The 26,022-nt window shown below is 45.1% G+C and overlaps 1 protein-coding gene and 3 pseudogenes across 1 annotated transcript; 3 read left to right on the top strand and 1 right to left on the bottom strand.

Annotated features, from left to right (window-relative positions):
• The window catches only part of LOC120964997 (DNA (cytosine-5)-methyltransferase 1A-like), a 77,459-nt pseudogene that overhangs the window by 17,009 nt on the left and 34,428 nt on the right, over positions 1-26,022 (top strand).
• LOC109741606 (uncharacterized) lies at positions 12,053-12,649 on the top strand. Its single transcript, XM_020300687.1, has one exon. It carries the CDS (start codon positions 12,053-12,055, stop codon positions 12,647-12,649), a length of 597 nt encoding a protein of 198 aa, XP_020156276.1.
• Positions 13,078-17,115, top strand: LOC109741607 (uncharacterized; annotated as a pseudogene).
• On the bottom strand, positions 19,186-20,756 carry LOC109741608 (BTB/POZ domain-containing protein At2g46260-like; annotated as a pseudogene).

A 26,022-nucleotide genomic window follows, 5' to 3' on the forward strand; every position in this document is an offset into this window, starting at 1 on the left:
AAGGGCAAGGCTAGCTCTCACTCCCCTCTCTATATGGTGTATGTAACTCTAAGAAGCCAACCCTTTGCATGGGTGCCCCGCGGGGTTTATATAGGCCTACCCCCCGGGGGTACAACTGTAATCCGGCTGGGCGTGGGTCTCAGTCGTCAATGTCTGCGCTCGCCGGCTTCTCCGCCGGCCGTCGGGGCCCGCCGACTGGTGGGTCCCGCCGGCTGCCGCCCTCTTGGTCGAAATGACCGGCCCCACCGCCTGGGGGTCTTGCCGGCGGCTGTTTACTGTAGCCTCGCCTCTGATGACGAGGGCTTCGTCGCGGTAAGCGTGGCCACAGTGTGCCGCCTCGAGGGTTCTCACTGTAGCCTTACCTCGTCTCGTCTCCTTAATGTGGCACATGCTTCGAGGGAGGGGGTAGCCAGCTTTTGGGGGCCGGCTACGCCCCTGGCCGACTGAGGGAGGCCGGGCCACCTTCGTGCCTCTCTCTGGCTAACGGGGCCCGCCGCCCGTGAGCCGTTCTGGCGTCGGTCGTGGATGACGTTGAGGCCGGCATGGCTACAGTGCCGGGCCGGACGGGAGATGGCTGACCCGTACGGCGTCCTGTGGCCATGCCTGCCTCGGGCTTCGGGGATAGTGGGCCATACTATGGCCACACCCCGTCGTGTCACCGTTATGTGGGTGTAGTTTCGGTAGGGGTGGTCTTGGCCGGCTTCTTGGAGTCGGCGCTCTCTACAGCCGGCTTTCTGGAGTCGGCCGTCTCGTAGCTATCTTGGGGGAGGTCGCTGAGGCTGGGTCGCCTTCTGAGAGTCGGCTTCTGGGGTAGCCGACCGAGGGAAGGCGGCCCAGAGCTTTGAATGCTTGAAGGATCAAATGGCCTGATATGGATCTGAAGAGCCAGGGGTAGTCGGTTAGGCTACCCGTGGCCATTTACTCCGAAACTTTGCCATGTTGTTTGGTTTTCGTTTTGGTTTTCGGACGAGGGATCGATTTGGACGTTTCGCTGAGGATTTGGTTTCTGGTTTGCTTTGCCGATCACGTCGGCGTGTAGTCCTTTGACGCCACGCGATTTCTCCAAATCTTTCCGGTGGGTTCGCAACTCTTGATCGTGGATCTTGCGGTCTTGGCTGCCTACATGGTGTGCGCGTAGCCAGCCGGTCAGTGGATCGTTTTGCCGATGATCTATGTGAGGCTCGACTAGGTGCTTCATCCGCGTCCTCTATCGGCCACCGGTGTTTTGTACCTTGCTCATGTGCTCCCAACCCGACACCGTGCTTTTTCCGTCCGGATCTTTGCTTTGGATGAATGATATAGATAGCCAAGACCAGGCAGGGGAGGCTGGAATCACGTTTTGTGTCTAGTTTTCTTCGATCTTTCTTTCCGTGAGTTTTGGTCGAGGATCTCGCGTGCGTTCTCGCCTCCATGGTGGGTGTCGATGGGATTCGTCCGCGTCCTGCTGAGGTTCTTCACACCCCGGTTTTACATGTGGTTCTCTACCTCCTTTACGTGCATGTGCCATATTTTTGTCCTTGCCTTGGATGGATCATGATCGCCAACCGACCGACCAGTCCTAGGATCATGTTTATATCTTGTGTTTTTTTCTTTTGGCTTGATCTTGCTTTGTTCTGTGGAGCCGTGTCACCGGCCGCCTACTCATAGGTTCCAATCACTCTCCGTACTTGCATCTATAAATGGTGGCATCGCTGTTTGTGTTTGTGTATTTTGTTTGGTTTGAATCCGGGTGACCGTGCTTCTGCGGGTTGATTTATAAATGCTGGCATCGTTGTTTGTGTTTGTGTATTTGAAACCATATGAACTTGCTTATATGTCCAATTCGTGGTTACATCTTTTTGTATTTGCATAGATCCATGTTTCGACCTTGATTAGGATGCTTCTGTAAGGTCTATTCCATAGTTTGTTGTGCAAGAGTTTCGACCTTGGTGGTGGATCTGTGGTCTGCCCTTGGTGGAGATGTAGATTGCACCACCGAGGTAATGAACGCCATCACTCCGTGGATGGTTGATATGGATACTTCTTGCAGATCTGTAGAACTTGCTTTCTTGTGTGGAGCATGTGTGCCCAATTGCCCATAGCTAGGTTGCATCGGCGCCTCTCTCCATTTTTCTCCATCTCCTCTTGGTTGCTTTATTTCTTCTGATCGCTTTGTGTACTTGGCATTTCATCACCCCTTTTGGTTTGAATCCGGCTTACTGTGATTCTATATTTGATTTATACATGGTGACGTCTCGTCACCTATTTGGTTCGAATCTGGGTGAAGCTTCTACGCTCAATTTATGGTGACATTTCTAGTTGTATTTGCGTAGTTTGAAGTTGGGTGGTCGTGCTTCTATTTGATTTATGGTGGCATCTAGTTATGTTTGCATAGATCTGTGTTTTCACATCTGAACTTCGAATTAGGATGTTTTTCTAATAGTCTAATCATTATGTTGTGCAGGAGTCTTGGTTTTGGTGGTGGTGAATCGTGATCTGACCTTGCTGGAGATTTGTAGATTGTACCGGGCAGGTAAGTTTTTTGCCCCCTCTCCACCCCATCATTTTTTGCGTTCACCATGTCTAGCTCTGCCATATATGTCCTTGTTTGAAAATGTGTTAACAAATTGTTGCTTTGCGGTGTAACCGCTAAACTCTTGATTTTGTAATTTGATTAATATATTTATCTAAACTTATAATTTACACATCTACTTGATTCTAAACTTTACAGGGGAATTATGTCGAACTCTCCACATTCTGCTGGTACTGCTGATATATGTGCTTACCTTGCTATTTGGGTTCCCAAATTGTAGATAAACTTATTCCTAGAAATGCTATAGTTTTGCAACATTGCACTTCTCCATATCAGAAAATTAAACGGTCATAATATTATTATTTTTATAAGTTTGATGTGTGGTGTAGTATATGAAACTATGGATTGGGACACCATTATTATTTATTGGTAGATTTGCGACTCATGCATTAACTAATCATTCAACAATATATTTTACAAGGCCACTATGTGTAGTAAGCGAGCATAATCATATTGGGCCAATCAAAGAATGAGTAGTTAAACCGCCATTTTAATATTTTATGTATGGGATTCATCTGATGCATGCCTACTTGCACTACATTCAGATTTTTCAGCGTGTCCAATATTTGTTGAAAAATGTGTCTAACATTTGTATCAAAAATGTGTCCAACATTTTTTGTCGCTTTCAGGAACAAAGAGGTGCCAAGCAAAGCCTAAAAGCGGAAATGAGAATATAATTGAGGAGAGCAATGTTACAACCGATATTGGTCACGATGCCATTTGCTGCAAGAGACCAAAAAGAGAAGTTGCCCGTTCGAATTTCAGTGAGAAGGCATTTGACTTGTCTGAATAAGATTCACTTGTCACACCCAAGGAAATCAGAATTGAGGAGTAAACAGAGGCGGTTATGTTGACAAGAACAGGAATCAATTCTGTACTCCACGCACACATGTTCAATCAATAGCTTGTCATGCAATTACGATCTTATGTCTTTTGCATTTTACTTAGGATCTTGCATTCCCTCACAACTAAACCTTCCTCTTAACTTGCATAAAAAATTAAATTATTCCAGGTAGAAGTTGCGCCAACCAATGAAGCAGTATGCGCCATGGTGTGACACTATCCTTAAAACAACAAGACTGGCTGTTAGTGTCATTGCCAATTTAAAAGAACAAACTCGCACGTCAAAAGTTTCTTTCACTGACGTTACCAAGAGAGTAGAAGAATTTAAGAGAGGGCACCATGCATTCATTTCAAAAGATGCAACACTTGTTGAAAGATATGTTGTGGTGCATGGACAGATAATCCTTCAACGGTTCCAAATTATCCAGATGAGTACATTTGACGGTGCGCCTTCGTCACAGGCCTTGTCAAGAAGATGGAAGAAAGAGGTCACACGAAGCTAGCAATGAAGAAGAAATCGTAAGTGGCGAGAGGAGGGAATCTGAACCCAAGTGCAAAAATGACCCCAATATCAAAACAAAATCTTATGCGTGCGACAACCACAAAGTCGGCCAGCAGGATATGGGTGATTACTATGCAAACCATTTCCCAGAGAATTCAAAGGAAGGGGGTGAGAATGATGAGCAAAAGGTATTTGAGGAGGAACATGAAGAAAATGAAGAAGATGATGCTGAAGGGGAGGTTGAAGTTGGCGAGGAACATGTTTCGAGGACCTTGCCACCAACAAGGTCTAGAGTGACATCATTAGATGTTTGTGGAGAAATAAAATGGGAAGGTCAAATGGTTGGAAAAACACCCGCTGGAGAAGCTCTGTACAGAAGTGTTAGGGTTGGAGATCTAAGTATTGCTGTTGGTGGGGCAGCCACATTGGAAGGTGATTCAGGAGAAGCCATTATGTGTTTTCTTGAGTATATGTATGAGACACATGATGGCACACAAATGATTCATGGAAGAGTTCTGCAAAATGGTTCACACACTATCCTCGCCAACGCTACAAACGAAAGATAGGTGTTCTTTACCAATGGTTGTTTACAGTTCAAAGTAGGTGACATGAGAGAATCAGTTAGTGTCAACTTCCAGCTAATTCCCTGGGGTCACAAGTGCAGAAAAGACCAGATGGAAGCTATTAGGGTGGAGAAGGCCAATACAGAGGATAGGAAGAAGAAAGGTTTGTCGGTGGAGTATATTTGCAAAAGCCTACACTGTCCTGAGAAAGGTGCCTTTTTCTCCCTCCCTTATGAGAAAATGGGTAATGGAACTGGCACTTGTAGTTCCTGTGAGGAGTGAGTAGCGGTTGGTAATGAATTCAAAATACTGTCAGAGACCAACTTTGTCCTCAAAAATGTCACATACAATGTTCATGACTTCCTGTATCAAGCCCAAGTTTTCCCTCGAGTCGAGGGTCGTGGGACCTACCGGGCTGGAAGAAATGTTGGCCTGAAGCCCTATGTGGTATGTTGTTTGCAGAGTGTTAATGCTGCTGCTGGATCTCATAAAGCTAATCGGAAATCAACAAAAGTCTGTGTAAGAAGGCTATACAGGCCCAATGATATTTCTTTGGATAAAGCTTACTCTTCAGATATCAGAGAGGTTTGGCACTCTCCCTTAAGTTTACCACATTTTTTATGTGCATCATTACCATCATATTGTGCCTGTGTTTCCACCTAACTTTATGTTTTTCACACATGGACTTTAATCTAGTTTTCTTTGTTGTTTGATCCAGGTGTACTACAGTGAAAGTATAGTTAGTGTGCCTGTTGCGATGATAGAGGGAAAATGTGAGGTTTACAGCAAATTGTTGGAGCTGATCGCCAGCTCCTCTTCTTCTTCCTCTAGCTCCCTCTCAAAGCTCAAGGAAGAACTCAAGAACACAGATATTTTGTGGCCGCTGTATCACATAACCATTTTCTCTTCTCTGTATTCTCTTTCTCACAGCAAACATGGCGTACAACTCTTAAATAAAACACATACGCATGCATGCAGCCGGGGCAAACCTGCCCCGATTTTGTGGCACTAACCCACGCACCAATGCACCACTAACCAACTAACCCATGCGGCTAATCTTCTTCCTCGATTCTCTCCAGGGTCCTATAGACCTGGCATGCAATACTAATAAACTCACTTGTCTACTCCTCAGGGCCTTGGCTTCAGCTTGCCGTTTCACGCGACAGCGTGCCGATTCACACGACACCAGGCATCTCACCATCTACATCGCTTCACACGATCTGGCATCTCGCCTTGCACACTTGCTGCTCCAAGACTCCTACCCACGACTTACCTAATGAACTACATGAAATACAAAAGCAAAAACACATGCAAATATGAAATCAAGAATAAACCCAACAAGGATGACCTTCCAAATTCAAATCTTCCAGTAGTAGTTGAGCACACCTTTTACTATAAACATTTATATGATCCTGGCACTGGAGCTCTCCAGCAGGTCAGAATGATATCGCCAAATTTAATTTTGTGTTCATCTCATCTTGTTGACAAACTTCTTCATATACTTGATTGAGTTTGCCTTGTCTATGAACCAGCTACCGACCAATGTTAAGCTCACCCTGGCAAGGAAGGCGCCTACTTCGAGAAAGAATAAAGGGAAGCAGATTTGTGACGATGAGCAAGCTGGTTCGGATAAACACAAAGATGAAACACCTGAGAACTGTCTTGCAAGCCTCATTATAAGTGTTACGGACAAGCAAAGCAACAAGGTTATGATAGTGTACTTGGTGACAATGTTACCCTCAGTTACCCTGTGTCCTTCCCTCAATCGTACGTAGGCTTGCCCCCCTCTCCCTGTTAATTTTCCTGTCTATGCCTTCGGTCCTCTTATCAGTTGATTCGGTCGTTACCTCTTATGAGGCATGATCTCATGCTATTCTTCGGTTGTTGTTGAAAGTTGTAAAATGCCATGCTCAATAAGCTCCTTGCATATTTTATGTGCTCATTCATTCATTCTTCATGATGGTGTGGTTAAGGCTGTAAATATGTGGCAATGTCTTTCCCACGGACCGCGAAGGACATTTGTTTCGCATGCTATTTAATTGCTCCACACAAAGCTTTATTGTCAAATTATGAAAGAATCTTCGGCGGCGCGTGCTTGCTCGCCGTCTTTTGTCTCGGTTTGGTTGCTTCGCAGTGTTGTTTGGTTTTGGTTTTGGTTTTCGGGCAAGGGATCAATTTGGAAGTTTCGCTGAGGATTTGGTTTCTGGTTTGCTTTGCCGATCGCGTCGGCGTGTACTCCTTTGACGCCACGCAATTTCTCCAAATCTTTCTGGTGGGTTCGCAAGTCTTGACCGTGGATCTTGCGGTCTTGGCTGCCTGCATGGTGTTCGTGTAGCCAGCCGGTGAGTGGATCGTTTTGCCGATGATCTATGTGAGGCTCGACCAGGTGCTTCATCCGCGTCCTCTACCGGCCATCGGTGTTTTCTACCTTGCTCACGTGCTCCCAACCCGACGCCGTGCTTTTTCCGTCCGGATCTTTTCTTTGGATGAATGATATAGATAGCCGAGACCAGGCAGGGGAGGCTGGAATCATGTCTTGTGTCTGGTTTTCTCCGATCTTTCTTTCCGTGAGTTTTGGTCGAGGATCTCGCGTGCGTTCTCGCCTCCATGGTGGGTGTAGATGGGATTCGTCTGCGTCCTGCTGAGGTTCTTCACACCCCAGTTTTACATGTGGTTCTCTACCTCCTTTACGTGCATGTGCCATACTTTTCTCCTAGCCTTGGATGGATCGTGATCGCCAACCGACCGACCAGTGCTAGGATCATGTTTATATCATGTGTTTTTTTTCTTTTGGCTTGATCTTGCTTTGTTCTGTGGAGCCGTGTCACCAGCCGCCTACTCATAGGTTCCAATCACTCTCCGTACTTGCATCTATAAATGGTGGCATCGCTTTTTGTGTTTGTGTAATTTTTTTTGTTTGAATCCGGGTGACCGTGCTTCTGCGGCTTGATTTATAAATGGTGGCATTGTTGTTTGTGTTTGTGTATTTGAACCCAGATGAACTTGCTTATATGTCCAATTCGTGGTTACATCTTTTTGTATTTGCATAGATCCATGTTTCGACCTCGATTAGGATGCTTCTGTAAGGTCTATTCCATAGTTTGTTGTGCAAGAGTTTCGACCTTGGTGGTGGATCTGTGGTCTGCCCTTGGTGGAGATGTAGATTGCACCACCGAGGTAATTAACACCATCACTCCGTGGATGGTTGATATGGATACTTCTTGCAGATCTGTAGATCTTGCTTTCTTGTGTGGAGCATGTGTGCCCAATTGCCCATAGCTAGGTTGCATCGGCGCCTCTCTCCATTTTTCTCCATCTGCTCTTGGTTGCTTTATTTCTTCTGATCGCTTTGTGTACTTGGCATTTCATCGCCCCTTTTGGTTTGAATCTGGCTTACTGTGATTCTATTTCCGATTTATACATGGTGACGTCTCGTCACCTATTTGGTTCGAATCTGGGTGAAGCTTCTACGCTCGATTTATGGTGACATCGCTAGTTGTATTTGCGTAGTTTGAATTTGGGTGGACATGCTTCTATTTGATTTATGGTGGCATCTAGTTATGTTTGCATAGATCTGTGTTTTCACATCTGAACTTCGAATTAGTATGTTTTCTAATAGTCTAATCGTTATGTTGTGCAGGAGTCTTGGTTTCGGTGGTGGTGAATCGTGATCTGGCCTTGCTGGAGATTTGTAGATTGAACCGGGCAGGTAAGTTTTTTGCCCCCCTCTCCACCACATCATTTTTTGCGTCCACCATGTCTAGCTCTGCCATATATGTCCTTGTTTGAAAATGTGTTAACAAATTGTTGCTTTGCGGTGTAACCGCTAAACTCTTGATTTTGTAATTTGATTGTTATATTTATCTAAACTTCTAATTGACACATCTAGTTGATTCTAAACTTTACAGGGGAATTATGTCGAACTCTCCACATTCTGCTGGTACTGCTGATATATGTGCTTACCTTGCTATTTTGGTTCCGAAATTGTAGATAAACTTATTCCTGGAAATGCTATAGTTTCGCAACATTGCACTTCTCCATATTAGAAAATTAAACGGTCATAATATTATTATTTTTATAAGTTTGATGTGCGGTGTAGTATATGAAACTATGGATTGGGACACCATTGTTATTTATTGGTACATTTGCGACTCATGCATTTAACTAATCATTCAACAATATATTTTACAAGGCCACTATGTGTAGTAAGCGAGCATAATCATATTGGGTCGATCAAAGAATGAGTAGTTAAACCGCCATTTTAATATTTTATGGATGGGATTCATCTGATGCATGCATACTTGCACTACATTCAGATTTTTCAGCGTGTCCAATATTTGTTGAAAAATGTGTAACATTTCTATGAAAAATGTGTCCAACATTTTTGTCGCTTTCAGGAACAAAGAGGCGCCAAGCAAAACCTAAAAGCGGAAATGAGAATATAATTGAGGAGAGCAATGTTACCACCAATATTGGTCACGATGCCATTGTCTGCAAGAGACCAAAAAGAGAAGTTGCCCGTTCGAATTTCAGTGAGAAGGCATTTGACTTATCTGAAGAAGATTCACTTGTCACACCCAAGGAAATCAGAATTGAGTAGTAAACAGAGGCAGTTATGTTGACAAGAACAGGAATCAATTTTGTACTCCACGCACACATGTTCAATCAATAGCTTGTCATGCAATTACGATCTTATGTCTTTTCCATTTTACTTAGGATCTTGCATTCCCTCGCAACTAAACCTTCCTCTTAACTTACATAAAAAATTTAAATTATTCCAGGTACAAGTTACGCCAACCAATGAAGCAGTATGCGCCATGGTGTGACACTGTCCTTAAAACAGCAAGACTGGCTGTTAGTGTCATTGCCATTTTAAAAGAACAAACTCGCGCATCAAAACTTTCTTTCGCTGATGTTACCAAGAGAGTAGCAGAATTTAAGAGAGGGCACCATGCATTCATTTCAAAAGATGCAACACTTGTTGAAAGATATGTTGTGGTGCATGGACAAATAATCCTTCGACGGTTTGCAAATTATCCAGATGAGTACATTCGATGGTGCGCCTTCGTCACAGGCCTTGTCAAGAAGATGGAAGAAAGAGGTCACACAAAGCTAGCAATGAAGAAGAAATCTTAAGTGGCGAGAGGAGGGAATCTGAACCCAAGTGCAAAAATGACCCCAATATCAAAACGAAATCTTATGTGCGACAACCACAAAGTCGGTCAGCAGGATATGGGGTGATTACTATGCAACCCATTTCCAAGAGGATTCAAAGGAAGGGGGTGAGAATGATGAGCAAAAGGTATTTGAGGAGGAACAGGAAGAAAATGAAGAAGATGATGCTGAAGGGGAGGTTGAAGTTGGCGAGGAACATGTTTCGAGGACCTTGCCACCAACAAGGTCTAGAGTGACATCATTAGATGTTTGTGAAGAAATAAAATGGGAAGGTCAAATGGTTGGAAAAACACCCGCTGGAGAAGCTCTGTACAGAAGTGTGAGAGTTGGAGATCTAAGTATTGCTGTTGGTGGGGCAGTCACATTGGAAGGTTAATCAGGAGAAGCCATTATGTGTTTTGTTGAGTATATGTATGAGACACATGATGGCACACAAATGATTCATGGAAGAGTTCTGCAAAATGGTTCACACACTGTCCTCGGCAACGCTGCAAACAAAAGAGAGGTGTTCTTTACCCATGGTTGTTTACAATTCAAAGTACGTGACATGAGAGAACCAGTTACTGTCAACTTCCAGCTAATTCCCTGGGGTCACAAGTGCAGGAAAGACCAGTTGGAAGCAATTAGGGTGGAGAAGGCCAATACAGAGGATAGGAAGAAGAAAGGTTTGCCGGTGGAGTATATTTGCAAAGGCCTACACTGTCCTGAGAAAGGTGCCTTTTTCTCCCTCCCTTATGAGAAAATGGGTAATGGAACTGGCACTTGTAGTTCCTATGAGGAGCGAGTAGCGGTTGGTAATGAATTCAAAATACTGTCAGAGACCAGCTTTGTCCTAAAAAAATCACATACAATGTTCATGACTTCCTGTATATCAAGCCCGAGTTTTTCCCTCGAGTCGAGGGCCGTGGGACCTACCGGGCTGGAAGAAATGTGGGCCTGAAGCCGTATGTGGTATGTCATTGGTAGAGTGCCAATGCTGCTGCTGGATCTCATAAAGCTAATCGGAAATCAACAAAAATCAGTGTAAGAAGGCTACCGAACAAAAATCAACAAAAATCAGCCAAATTTAATTTTGTGTTCATGTCATCTTGTTGACAAACTTCTTCATATAGTTGATTGAGTTTGCCTTGTCTATGAACCAGCTACCGACCAATGTTAAGCTCACCCTGGCAAGGAAGGCGCCTGCTTCGAGAAATAATAAAGGGAAGCAGATTTGTGACGATGAGCAAGCTGGTTCAGATAAACACAAGGATGAAACACCAGAGAACTGTCTTGCAAGCCTCATTATAAGTGTTACGGACAAGCAAAGCAACAAGGTTATGATAGTGTACTTGGTGACAACGCTACCCTCAGTTGCCCAGTATCCTTCCCTCAATCGTACCTCGGCTTCCCCCTCTCTCCCTGTTAATTTTTCTGTCTATGCCATTGGTCCTCCTATCAGTTGATTCGATCGTTACCTCTTATGAGGCATGATCTCATGCTATTCTCCGGTTGTTGTTTAAAGTTGTAAAATGCCATGCTCAATAATCTCCTTGCATATTTTATGTGCTCATTAATTCGTTCTTCATGATGGTGTGGTTGAGGCTATAAATATGTGGCAATGTCTTTCTCTCGGACCGTGAAGGACATTTGTTTCGCATGCTATTTAATTGCTTCACACAAAGCTTTGTTGTCTAATCATGAAAGAATCTTCGGCCTTAGAGACCTATTTGGTGGCAAAATAAATGCCTCCTCAGTTTTATTCACAAGCTTCACCAACAAAATAGTGTTGGGCAGTACACCGTGGAAAGAATGGTTTTGGTGCCACAACTCTAGGGATGTCGCTGACACCCCTTCGACACACCATCACTCCTCAACAAAATAGTGTTGCAATGTATCCTGCCCAACCGTGCCTTCACTAGGTGCTATGTTCAGTATGGGGCGTCCACCGTGTTGTGGATGGTTTTGGGGCCACAAATCTAGGAATCTGCGCTCCGACATCAACTTGTGTAAGCTACACTTTGGAGGAAACAAGCTAGCTCTTGTTCTTCGTCTGCAGCGTTTCCACCATGGTCTAGTCCTCTCGCACGTCTCAATTCTAGCTGAGTGTTTCTCGATCTAGGACCTAAGAGCATCTCCAACAGTCGCGCCAAAAGGCGCGCGCGGGGTAAATTTGGTTTTTAGCGCGTGCTGGACGGTTTCGCGCGCTCTAACGGTGGCTGGAAACAAGTGCGCGCGGGAAAGGGCGGCAGCTCGCGCGCTATTTTTGACGCGCTGCTTCTGGTGCGCCTATAAATTGCGGCGCTCGCCACGCGCCTATCCACACTGCCACGCGCGCCTCGTAGCTTCTTCGCCACTCCAGCGCCTCCACCGCTTCCTTTCCTCGCCGCTCCAGTGCCCCGCCACCGACGCGCAACAATGCCGCCGCGCCGCCGAGGAGCGTCGGGCTACCGCGGCGTCCGCCAGCGCCCCAACGGCTGGTACTCCGCCGAGATTCGGTCCGGCGACGTCCGGCTCGGCCTCGGTACGTTCGAGACCTCGCATGAGGCCGCACGCGCCTACGACGCGGCGGCGTGGCGCCTGAACAGGCCGCGCCGGCAGATGAACTTCCAGGATGTCCACACGTGCCAGCAGGCGCAGGACGTCGCCCCTCCACCTTGTCTTATCACGGACCAGGACCGTGCGGAGCACGCTCGGCGGCAGCGCCGCCTCCTCGTCGCCGAGGAGGAGGAGCGGGCCATGGCGGAGTGGCGCCGGCGCCACCCGGAGGACGTCGCCAACGAGGAAGCCTTCTGGGCAAGGCGCCGCGAGGAGCAGACGGCAAAGCGCCGCGCGGAGCGGTTGGACAGGCTTCGGCGGAAGGCCCTGGCGTTACCGCAGTGCGAAATCGTTCAAAATGGTGGGCAGACGATCTTTTCGTCTGATGATGACCGTTGGGAGGACATGTGGCTCGATACTTCGGACCAGACCAGTGAGGATGGCGATGATGATCATGACGACGACGACTGGGAGTAGGCTATAGTTGCAATATCTAGTAGTTTTTTATGCCGTTGCACCGTAGTTTTTTAATCTATCTATTATATGGAACTATGTAAAATATCTATATATCATTTTTATCTATGAATTTTATTTATCGTTTTTTTTAAATAAGCAATGTTTAGCACACGCTGCATTTTAGCGCGGCTGCTGGAGCCAGCACTGCCGGCCACGTCAAATCAGACGAAGGGCGTGCGTTGCGCGGCTGTTGGAGATGCTCTTAGCCCAACCAATCTGGAGTTCCAGACAACCCTGGTTCCCGGCCGCCGTGACCGTAAATGGTAGGTGGACCGCGCTACGAGTGAGGACATCGCTTACTCAGGACGGCTTTTTCCGAAGAGGAAATTCGCCCAGCAGCCTAGGATCGCCCCCCTCCCTGCTCAAGCCCTAGGGCCACCGTTCCCAGAATGGATCCACCGACGGGCGCCACCGCCATGCGGTGCTGGGAGAATCTCCAAGAAGACCTCGTCGGTTGCGTCGGCGACGGGGTCGAGGACCTCAAGTGCTACGCCAGCGCGCGTGGCGCCGGGCGCTCAAGTCGCCGTCCCCGCTCCTTCTCATCGGCCAGAACAGCGCCGCTGCTGCCGCCTCGCTCCCCACGCGCGCCGCTCCTTCGGCCTCAGGGCCATCCCCGGGCCCTGCTTCGGCTCCAACTCCAACGATGGATGGGTCGCCTACCTCTCCGATTGCTGGCCCTGGCCGTGGCCCGCCTCCTGCGTGTTCAGCCTCTTCAACCCCATGACCGTCGTCGATATCTCCCTGCTGCTGCTCGGGTGGGAGAGCAGGCTCGTCACCAAGGTCTTCTTCGCACCCAGCCCCGCCAAGGACGACTTCACCGCCGCCGCCATTTGTTGGGTCAATAGGCTTGGTTACATCGTGGCAGGGGACAAGGAGTGGACCATCCTCGATCCCCTCCGCCTTCACGCAAGATATCAGCTCACCGACGTCCTCTTCCATGGCAAAGGTACGGTATACTGCCTCACCTGGTGTGGAGATGTCCACGTGCTCCGCTGCTGGAGCACCACCGGATTGAACCGGCACCGGCGACCATGGTCGAGCCTTTGTTGTCTGCCAACAACTTTCCGTTTGACCCCGCCACCAGTTTTCCACCGTTCCACGGCAAACCGGCGGGTTTCACTAGCGTCAAGCACCTTGTCTTCTGCGAAGGCAACCTCTACCAAATCTGGAGGAACGCGAGCTGCAGGGTCAATTTGCGGCTGCCATCGGGCAGTGGTCGCCGCTGGGTAGAGCAGAATGAAATATTTGTTGAGAGGAACAACGCGGTGTCAATTTATGCCCAAGGTGTCCCCGGACTGAAGGGTAATTGGGTGTACTAGATCAGCGGGTTTAGAGGTCAAAGGCATGGTCTTCGATATGGGAACCGGGTGGTCTACACCCTGCCTTCCCATGACAGCTGGTGTTGTTTCATGGCCTCCACAAAGCTCAATTTGCTGGTACATTCTGCGCGACATAGAACATGTACAAGACATGGAACTGTGATCGCGATTGCGACATATGGTGAGCTGTGAGCAAGAGCCTGATATGAAGGCACTCAAAGTCTTGCACAATGTAATTGCTTGTCGTAGACAATATATACTTCGCTTTGATTTATCTGTTCCCTAAATTTTTTACTTTGCTATGTTGTTGGTTTGTAGTCCGAATCAACTTTTTATGTTTGTGTTGTGTATGGAAGCTAGACTTATGACTACTGCTTATGTTTCCTAGATGATTTGCTTCATTCTGGATATCCATGACTATATATGCTTGGTTGTGCTCATTTGGTTTAACTGGAAGGCAGGCTCTTGGTTTGGTTAACACCTTACACTAGCTAGTGTGTGATGGACACAATTGGGCAGGGAGTTGGACTACTACCTCTATACCAAAATATAATTAAGACCTTTCTCTAGGCTCGTAATACTATGCAAGTTCTAGGTTCTAGCTAGTTGTTGCTAGTATTCCATGGTGTACAGTTCATTTGGTTCATGGTCTCATGGATGGTTTGTGGGTATTTCTTGGAGATATGCAGATCTTGCTTGCTTCTGTAGAGTTGTGTGCCCATATGTTGCATTGGCGCCTGTCCCCATTTTTGTCCATATGCTATTTGGTTATCCTATCTGATCGCTTTGTGTACTTTTTTTCTTCTTTTTTTGCGGGTTGATCGCTTTGTGTACTTGGCTTATTCCGGTGGTCTGCAGGTGTTGATACCGGCCACCCGCATGAGTTCGAGTGTCCCTGCTCGCATTTTCATTTCGTACACACCATCCGCCATAAGCAAACGTCGTGCGATATGATTTTTCTTGGCATTTCGTCACTCGTTTTGGTTTGAATCCGGCTTACTGTGATTTTATGTTTGATTTATGCATGTTGGTGTCTCGTCACACCTTTGGTTTGAATCCAGGTGAAGCTTCTGCCCTCGATGTGTATATGATGACATTTCTAGATGTATTGAGTAGTTTGAATATGGTGTGGATGTGTTCCTATTTGATTTATGGTGGCATCTAGTTGTGTTTGCATAATATGTATTTTTGCATATAAACTTCTGATTTGGATGTTTCTCTAATGGTCTAATTTATGGTTCTGTTGTGCAGGACTCTTGGTTTCTGTGGTGGTGAATTTTTGATCTGTCCTTGGTAGAGATTTGTAGGTTGCACCGGCGAGGTAAGTTTTTTGCCCCCCCCCCCCCCGGCCCACCCCTCCCCATCATTTTCTATGTTCACCCGCCTAGCTCCGCCATGGGAACTAGGTCCATGAATGAAAATGCGTTAACAATTTTTGTTTTGCGGTGTAACCGCTAAACTCTTGATTCTGCAATTTGATTGCTACATTTATCTTTACTTCTAATTAACATATCTACTTGATTCTAAACTGTACAGGGGAATTATGCCAAACTCTCCACATTCTGCTGGTACTGCAGGTATGTATGCTTACCTTGCTATTTTTGTTCCTAAATTTTAGATATTAATAACTTATTCATGGAAATGCTTTAGTTTATGCAACATTGCATTTTCCACGTTATCAAATTACACGGTCATAATATTATTATTTTTATAAGTTTGATGTGCGGTGTCGTATTTTTTTTTTGCGGAAAAACTTCGGACCTATTCATCTTCAATTATGGTAGTACAACGAACACTAAAGAATAATAAAAATTACACCAGATCCGTAGACCACCTACCGACGACTACAAGCACTGAAGCGAGCCGAAGGCTCGCCGCTGTCATCGCCCATCTCTCGCCAGAGCCAAGCAAAAAAATTTGTAGTAGACAGTCGGGAAGTCGTCGTGCTACGGCCCCATAGGACCACCGCAACAGAACAACAACCACCGCCGTTGAAGAGTAGAGTTGATCAGAAGAATCCAACATGAAGACACAAGAACATAGCCAAATGACGACCAAATCCGAGCAAATCCACCAAATACAGATCTGCCGGAGACACACCTCCACACGCGCACCGGTGATGCTAGAAGTACCGCCGGAATGGGACCTAGGCGGGGAGAACCATATTTCATCTTCAGGGAGCCGCCGCCATTTCTCCTTCCTGAGCAGGACACAAACCCTAACAAAACTCAGAGAAATGTCAAAAAACGGAGCCCTCCCGCCGGCAAGGGTCAGGATCCACTCCGCTCCCATGGCCCTAAGGCCACCGGACACGAGGCGTACCAACGGCGGCGGCGGGAGGCAAAGGAGCCCTAGCTTTTTGTGCGGTGTAGTATATGAGGCTGTTGATTGTGACATCACTGTTATTTATTGATAAGTTTGCCATCTCATGCATTTAATAATCATTCAGCAATATATTTTACAAGGCCACTATGTGTAGTAAGCGAGCATAATTAGAATGGGTGGATCAAAGAATGAATAGTTAACCGTGTTAATATTTTTTATGTATGGGATTCATCTTATGCATACATATTTGCATTACATTCACTTCTTTCAATGTGTCCAACATTTCTTGTTGCAAAAAATGTGTCCGGCATTTTTTGTCAAAAAATGTGTCCAACATTTTTCTGGTTTTCAGGAACAAAGAGGAACCAAGCAAAACCTCATAAGAGGGATGATGAGATCGTTGAGGAGAGCAATGTTACCACCAACATTACTCATGGGGACATTGCCAACAAGAGACCAAAGAGAGCAGTTGCCCGTTCGAATTTCAAAGAGAATGTGTTTGACTTATAGGAAGAAGATTCACTTGTCACAACCAAGGAAATCCGAACTGAGGAGGAAATAGAGGCTGTTAGGTTGACAAGAACAGGACCTGAAGATAAGAAATGCCGCAAGAAACTCCTCCATTTCATCCTGCATGGTAAAGATGGTAATCTACAGCCGTTTGAAATGTCTCACGGTGATGGTGTCTCCATGAAAGCCTTAATCATGCCCTTAGATGATGATGTGGAAAAGGACAGGAAAAAGGGCATACACTTTGTTAGATTTGAGTGCGTCATGGGCTAGTCAATTTCTGGCTATAAAGAAGGCATTACAATAATTTAGCTCACAACTAAACTAGCTGACTACGAATGTGTGAATCCCACAAGAAATCATAGGTCTCATTTTGACCTTTTCAGCCAGAAAGCTCATGTGTGTATTGAAGTTTACAGCAAACTGGCTAGGTCGGTCGGCGGAAATCTTTTGCTGAGCATGGAAGATTAGTTCGCTAGCATTGTCCGTTCCATGAATTCAAGCAGAAGCTTCAATGGAATGGAACAGTGAGCAAGGACTTTTGATCTCCATCGGCGAGTTCATTCATAACCAGCTCACTACACTGGATCATACAGCAAACAACGATGACGAGATGTTTTCCATGCTGCCCGTTCTTGTGGCCCTAAGAAATGAGTGTAAATCTAAAGTGAGTTCAGCAAGTCGGTAGCTTTGGTCTCAGGTGGAGTTCTTGAGGTGACATCTGATCATGCCGCGAGGGGTGCCTGGCACAACAACGCCAAAGGGCCATTTCATGCACTGGTGTAGCGTCGGCAGGACCAAGGAGGGTCCCCACTTCCCTGTGAAATATTGCAAGGCTAAGCTTGTCCTAATGCTACACACCCTGCTGGTCTTCCGTCTTCTCTAATCTCCCTAGCACTTCTTTCCCCATAGATTTGGTTCACCCTTCGACATTGATTTCATGCAAGGAGGCGGCAGCTCTAAGGTCGGTGGTAGTGGTAGGTGGGGAGCCAATCGACCTAAGGAAGAAGAGAGGATCCAGATGTTCACATGACAGCGCGTGAATGAAACAGTCAATTTCATATTGCCATAATTGTTTTCCAAATATACCATATATATACTTTTCCTAATATAAATGCGCACCAAGTGGCACACCTTTTTGTGTTCGAGCGACGGGCAGCTTGGCACATTTGAACGGAGAGGGAGGATGGTCGCCAACAAGAATGGAAAGAAACCAGCAGTGTCACAACAAAATGGAAAAGGAGTTACTCCTCCGCGAGGTCGGTGCCGAGCGCGAGCCCAAGCCCTTCCCGGAGGAAATCGCCCTCCCGCCCAACGGACTCGCCCCAAAAATCCAAACCCGCGCCCTGTGCCCTCGGACGGACGGACGGACGGACATCTTTCCACTTCTCTCTCTCTCTCTCTCTCGCGTTAGACCGCGCCCGCCTCTATTTATACCCCTGCCCCGCCTCCATTCCAATCCTCACTCCCCCATACGCGTCTCCTCTCTCCTCTCACTCGTCGCTTCGTTCCGAACCTGCAAGGCTAGCTAGCTGACGAGACGCACCCTCCCTCCTCCCCCGCTCACGCACACACTTCCTTCTGTCACCACCGGAGGCCGGAGGGACCAGCCGACCAGCTCCTTCCTTGCCTGCCCCGGTAAGACATACATATGACCGTGTGGCGTGCGTGCGGCGCATGCTTGCTCTTCGTCTTTTTTCTCGATTTGGTTGCTTCGCCGTGTTGTTTTGGTTTTTGGGCAGGGATTTGGACGTTTTGCCGAGGATCGGATCTGGTTTCTGCTTTTTCTGTTTGCTTTGCCAATCATGTCGGCGTGTACTCCTTTGACGCCACGCAATTTCTCCAATTTTTTGGCGGGTTCTGAACATTTGATCATGGACCTTTGTGGTCTTTCCTAGATGGTGTGGGTCTAGCCAGCTTGTCGAAGCGTGTGTGTGCTCCCGGATCTTTGTTGGGGCATCGTAACCTTGGATGAATGATAGTCGATCGGGCAGCTGGCTGGAATCACATGTTGTGTGTGCTTTTGACTGTTCTTTCGGTGTGTTTTGGTCGAGGATCTTGCGGTCTCCTCTCCATGGTTGGCCGCTTCGCCCATGATCTGTCCTTGTTTGAAAATGTGTTAACAAACTATTGCTTTGCGGTGTAACCAGTAGACTCTTGATTTCGCAGTTTGATTGCTACATTATCTGAACTCCTAATTGACATATCTACTTGATTCCAAACTTTATAGGGGAATTAAGCCAAACTCTGCACATTCTGCGGGTACTGCAGGTACGTATGTTTACCTTGCTATTTTTGTTCTCAAATTTTAGACATTAACTTATTATTTTTATTAGTTTGATGTGCAGTGTAGTATATGAGGATATGGATCGAGACACCATTGTTATTTATTGGTATATTATCCATCTCATGCATCAACTAATTGAGCATAGTTAGATTGGCTGGATAAAAGAATGAGTAATTAAACATCAGCCATGTTAATATTTTTTATGTGTGGGTTTCATCTCATGCATACATACTTGCATTGCATTCAGTTCTTTCAATGCATCCAACATTTTTCTCCAAAAAATGTGTCCAACATTCCTATTATCAAAAAGTGTAGCCAACATTTTTTTGGTTTTCAGGAACAAAGAGGTGCCAAGCAATGTAGAACTGCACGCAAAAGCTCAAGTTGATGGGGAAATACGAGTTATGCATTTATACGTCCAACACTCCCCCTCACGTGTGGCTCCCTCGGGCCTAAATGCGGACCGAAAGTGGGCTGCAATTTTTATTTTAAAATTGCGCCAGCCAGATCTTAAACTCAAGACCTTTTGGTTCTAATGCCATGTAAACTGTAACATGTGGGCAGGGTCGACTGAACGCAACAACTTTCATGGTCCTCAACTCGTAAGTTTGCTCAGAAAATTGTGATGGGTTGCTACTTCTGCTGCAGGAGTACCTTCCATCTGTGTTGGATAAGCTTTGTATAGAAGTACCTCAGCAATACGTTGAGCTACTTGCTCATGGTCTATATCATCATCAGTGCATGCTAGGACATTCTGAAGTGACAAACCTGTCATATGACTGAAGCGTACCAGTGGAAGTAAACGACAACTCTAGATCTTCCGTCTTTCCTCAAATTCTGGGTATCGGAGACTGGCCCACTTGAGAAAGAAGTAATATGCCTCATCTTCAGATAGTAATATCAGGTCAGTACTCGAAAAAATGGCCTCGATCCCAACAAGAGTGATGTTCATCACTTCAGCTTCGAACTTACGAAAATCCTTGTATTTGTCAGCAAGGAATTCCTTGGCTACACGTACTACACTCTAAACTTCAGCAACCATTAAAGAGGATCATGGATGGTCTAGGTATAGAAATGCAAATTATGTGGTCATAGGCAGGCTTGTGAGAAACTGACTGTGCCTCATGCAAGCAAGAACCTCAAATTTATCAGCAGCCATCAAGATGTCGAGCAGAAGAGTGGGCTCAATTGTTGTCAACTTTCCACTATACATGAATCTTAGAAGCTCCATAAGGGCATTTTCCTCTGAATCAACAATCCTAATTCTTGGATGCGTCTCATCGGATTCCTTCATGCCATTAGTGACAAGCTTTACAAAGAAAGGACTTCTTCCAGTGAGAATAAGCAAATTCATAAGAATGCTCTTTAGGGTTAAAACAGGCCTGCCTGCCATTGTTGAGGAAGAGTCAATTGTATGTCCTTTATCAGCTTTCTCGTCGTTATTGCTCACGAAGTCGGGGACAGATCCTCCTCCGGCGAGGACCTCTATTTGCAACATCAAGTTGGAGAATTTCTCGGAGTCGAACGCGCACCCGATGTGAGGCCTGAAGCCAGGCATCCATGCCTCCGCCGGCACAGCCGCGGTCATCATCACTTCCATGTTGTCCATGTGCTCTGGCTCTGCCATCTCCAGAATAGGATGGATGCGCAGGGAGGGCGTAAAACCTGAGCTTGCCGAGGTTGAGGCGAGAGCGACCAGATCTGAATTTTTTTTCTACACCCGCATATATGCATTTATACGTCAACAAGCAAAGCCTCATAAGAGGGATGATGCGTTCATTGAGGAGAGAAATGCTACCCAAACATTGGTCATGAGGAAATTGCCAGCAAGAGACCAAGAAGAGCTGTTGTTTGCCCGAATTTCAAAGAGAAGGCAATTGACTTATCTGAAGAAGCTTCATGTGTCAAAATCAAGGAAATTCAGACTAAAGAAGAAATAGATGCTATTAGGTTGACAAGAACGTGAACTAAAGATAAGATATGCCGCAAGAAACTCCTCGATTTCATCCTACATGGTAGAGATGGTAATGTGCAACCATTTGATATGTCCCAGAGTGATGGTGTATCCATGACAGCTCTTGTCATGCCCTTTGATGATGAGATGGAAAAGCACAGGAAAAATGTAATACAAAGTGTGAGGTTTGGGCAGATGAAGGGTTGGGCAATTTCTGGGTACAAAGAAGGCACTTCGATAAGATGAGGAATGCAGTTTTTCATAGACCGAGCTACCTGGTACCCCATATCTGTACTGTTCAGTCTTGGATTACATACATGGGGATATGTGCAGACTTTTGAACAAGTGCAGCTGCGTCAGGGCGATTAAAGGTAATACCGCTACTGTGCATGACATGATGTGACATGCATGTGTCCTGACTTCTTAGACGAGACATGGTGGAGCCTTTTGTCTACAAGCTCTCTCACATGCGCTCTCTCTATCTGACAGAACACGTTATTTTTCTCTCTCTATCTCCTCGCTCTCACAGCACTAGTGCAGAATAGGCCTTTATCACTGGTTCGTAAGGGCCTTTAGTGCCGGTTCTGCAACCGGCACTATGGAGTGGAGACTAAAGCCCCCCCCCCCCTTTAGTACCGGTTTGGCACGAACCGGCGCTAACGTGCCACCACGTGGCACGAGCCAGGCCCGGGTGCGTGTAGGACATTAGTACCGGTTGGTAACACCAACCGGTACTAAATGTTTGGGTGTGTTTTGGTTTTAATTTTTATTTTTCCTTTAGTTTTGTGTTTTCAATTTAATTTAGTGATTGTTTTACATTATAATGAGTTGTTAAATCATTAGGTGAAAGTACCGCAGATTAGTTTCGACTGGATGCATGTGGATCCTAGCTAAGTGATCAAGTATATGCCATATCCATATTACTTGATCACTTAGTGATCAAGTAATATGGATATGGCATATACTTGATCACTACTTGATCACTTAGCTAGGATCCATCCAGTTGAAACTAATATGCGGTTTTCTTTCATAAATGATATAATAACTCATCATCATCATCACCATCATATTAATATAAAAACTCTTGCATCATATCATCACCAACAACAGTATATACTAGCTAGCAAAGATATCATCGAGTTCAACATGGTCATGATATTATAAGCGTTCATAACACCACAAAAGCAAATCACTCTTTGAGATTAAGTTCAGGACGAAGAACACGGACACGCATGAGAGGACAACAAGTACTAAGAGCATGGTAACTAGCTAAATCACTCCTGCTGCTCTCTCTCGGGTAAAATAGCATAGAACATGTATAGCTCTCCTGATTCATCATATTGGAGCATGCAGATGAACATGTCTCCTAATCATGGGCTGCGCTTCTGATTGCTGCCCCCTAGTACTTCTCTGCGATCGTTAACAATTTTGCTCCAATCTTTCACTATTAAGCATTCATCGCTTTCAGAAATCCTGAATGCACTCATGTGCACTGTAGGATATCTTGGCCGTAAGCTAACAATTGACATGCGACCTTTAGTCTCGATCCACTGAGGCACAACTGTCATCAGGAGTCCTTGTTGAAGAACATCGTATAGTAATTAATATACTTAGCAATGAAAGTTTAGCTTGAAAAATAATGTATGCAAAAGATGCACTGAGGACTAATAGTAAAAATCTTACCATCTTTCCTAAATACATGTGACCGTAGTTCAATACGATAACTATTGGTCGCACGTTTTGAGTACTAAGATTTTCAAATTCAGGAAAATGATTTCTCTTAACAGCATCAAGATCCTCAAGCCATGAAACATAATGACTTATCTCCTCACAGTTTAGTTCAGCTCCGGGACAGTAGTAGGTCCTGTCTACCAAGCGCCGGACATGTTTGCTTGAATGGAAATAAGCTGTCAATAGAAATTAGTTGTCAACTATTTTTGAATAAACAATATCAAAGACATAAATATGGTTGAGAAACTCACATAATGGTAGAACTGGAGGCGTCTGCACATCGACCCAGATGTCCCTATTACCTTCAATATCATCTTCCGGAAGAATATCAAAGGTGATAACCATATCAGGCTCAAATGCAAAAGCCTTGCATAGTGCTTGCCAAGTTTTGCATTCAAAATAGGTGTACGTGTCTGCATTGTATAATTTGACGTTGAAAGTATAACCAGCATGCTCGGTCTTCAGGTAAACTCTCTTTACCTCCATAGTTTCCATAGCACTGAAACCTATCTTATCCAAGACAAAAATTCTTGCATGGCAGGGGATGCGCTAGTAGAATAGTGAAAATTTAAAATTATAAGTTGAAGCAAATGAAGCATATATAAGTCATGCTTAATTACGAAAAAAGACTTGTCGTTGTGACTTACTGTATCAACTTCGAAGGTCTCATCCAGCTTGATGCTGAAGCGCCTATCATCAACAAGGAAATTTCTGTCGCACAAGCCGCGCTGGTCTTCACAGAATTCGCACTTAATGAAATCTTTTTCGTCGTCAGACGACATTTCCTATGTTCATATAGGTGAAACATTAAACACTTACTAGTTCTATTAATTCAACTACTTCTATTAGTTCAACTAGTTCTATTAATTCAACTAATTCAACTAAGCATTTAATAAAAATAAATGTGTTCTATTAATTTTCTTACTAAAATAAAGTAGCTAGTTCCATATAGTAATATTTTAATTAGATCATCAAATCTCAGATATCTAAATTTTGTTACTAAAAATAAACTAGTTCTATTAATTCAACTAATTCAACTAAGAATTTACTAAAAATAAACTAGTTCTATTAATTTTCTTACTAAAATATATAAAGTAGCTATATTATAGTAATATTTTAATTAGATCATCAAATCTCATATACCTAAATTTTCTTACTAAAAATAAACTAGTTCTACTAATTCAACTAGTTCAACTAAGCATTTACTAAAAATAAACTAGTTATATTAATTCAACTAGTTTAAATAATCTCATATACCTAAATTTTCTTACTAAAAATAAACTTGTTCTATTAATTTTCATACTAAAAATAAACTAGTTATATTAATTCAACTAGTTCAAATCTCATATATATACCTAATTAATATCTAGCTAATTCATCTAAAATTGACATTAATATTTAACATCTTTTCCATATAATTCATCTAACGTTAACATTCTAACATTCTTATCTACGTAATTTATCTAACATTAATCTAAACAACAGAAAACAAAAAATAAGTAAAAACAATATGTGTGTGTGTGTCTGTGTGTGTGTGTGTGTGTACGAGCGGGGGCGGCGGCATACGGGCGGCGGCGCGAGACGGCGATGCGACGGGGACGGCGCGACGACGAGCGGCAGGCCGGGGGCGACGGCGCGATCGAGACGGCGACGTGGTACGGGGCGGCGGCGAGAGGCGGCGGGGGCGACGGCGGTGACGGCGACGACGGGCGGTGAGGGCGACGGCGGTGACGGCGACGACGGGCGGCGAGGGCGACGGCGCGCGGCGGGGGCGGCGAGGGCGGCGGCGATGTCGCGCGAAGTACTTGGAGAAGAAGTGGTGGTCGATGAAACTGAATTTTTCGTAAGTGTCATATATATAGGAGGGGCCTTTAGTACCGGTTGGAGCCACCAACCGGTACTAAAGGCCAATTTTCGCCTGGCCAAGGGGCGGGAAACTGCCCCTTTAGTACCGGTCCGTGGCTCCAACCGGTACTAAAGGCCCCCCTTTAGTACCGGTTGGAGCCACGACCCGGTACTAAAGGTGTGCGCTGGCGCAGGTGCGGTGCGGGCAAGTTTAGTCCCACCTCGCTAGCCGAGGGGCGCCCGCACCAGTTTAAAAGCCCCGGCGCGGCTGCTGTCTCGAACTCCTCTCTATAGCAGGCTTCTGGGCCTAACTTTGGCGCGCTACCCGTTGAGCCTTCTAGCCCTTCTGGGCCTGTATTTGCAAACCCTAGGGTTGGCAGGCCCAGCGGGCAGCGCCCCAACAATTTTTTATATAATTTTCTTCTATTTATTTTCGAGTAATTTTTTTTGCTGTATTTAATTTCTTTGTGAATATAAAAAAAATTATATAGTTTTTTTTCTTTTCTGCATTATTTATTTTCTGCTATTCATTTTGTAGTGATTTTCAATTTCCCGTCATTTAGCTCTCTAAACAAATTGGTAAATAACTGAAAAACAGCAAATGATGTCAGAACGTGTTGGAAATTGATGACGTCGCTTTGAATGATGCATACTAAACGCAAAAATAGGCTGGAGTTCAAATAAGTTTAAAAAACATTGAAGTGCCCGTATAAGAGATGAGTTCTCGTCCGAAACCCTGATACTCCGAAAGAGATTGTCCAGTTTGTACACGAGGTGCGTCCAGTTTTCGCCGTGACCCTCTCTACTCTTTTGCACATGCTATGCGGGCGAAATGATGATACCATGCCAAGTTCCAACATTTTCAGAGTTCATTTTGTAGTGATTTTCAGTTTCACCGTCATTTAGCTCTCTAAACAAATCGGTAAATGACTTAAAAACAGCAAATGATGTTAGAACGTGTTGGAAATTGATGACGTCGCTTTGAATGATGCATACTGAACGCAAAAATAGGCTGGAGTTCAAATAAGTTTAAAAAACATTGAAGTGCCCGTGTAACAGATGAGTTCTCGTCCGAAACTCTGATACTCCGAAAGAGATTGTCCAGTGTGTACACGAGGTGCGTCCAGTTTTCGCCGTGACCGTCTCTACTCTTTTGCACATGCTATGCGGGCGAAATGATGATACCATGCCAAGTTCCAACATTTTCAGAGTTCATTTTGTAGTGATTTTCAATTTCCCCGTCATTTAGCTCCCTAAACAAATCGGTAAATGACTGAAAAACAGCAAATGATGTCCGAACGTGTTGGAAATTGATGACGTCGCTTTGAATGATGCATACTGAACGCAAAAATAGGCTGGAGTT

Source organism: Aegilops tauschii, chromosome 5, assembly GCF_002575655.3.
Source record: "Aegilops tauschii subsp. strangulata cultivar AL8/78 chromosome 5, Aet v6.0, whole genome shotgun sequence".
Taxonomy (NCBI): domain Eukaryota; kingdom Viridiplantae; phylum Streptophyta; class Magnoliopsida; order Poales; family Poaceae; genus Aegilops; species Aegilops tauschii.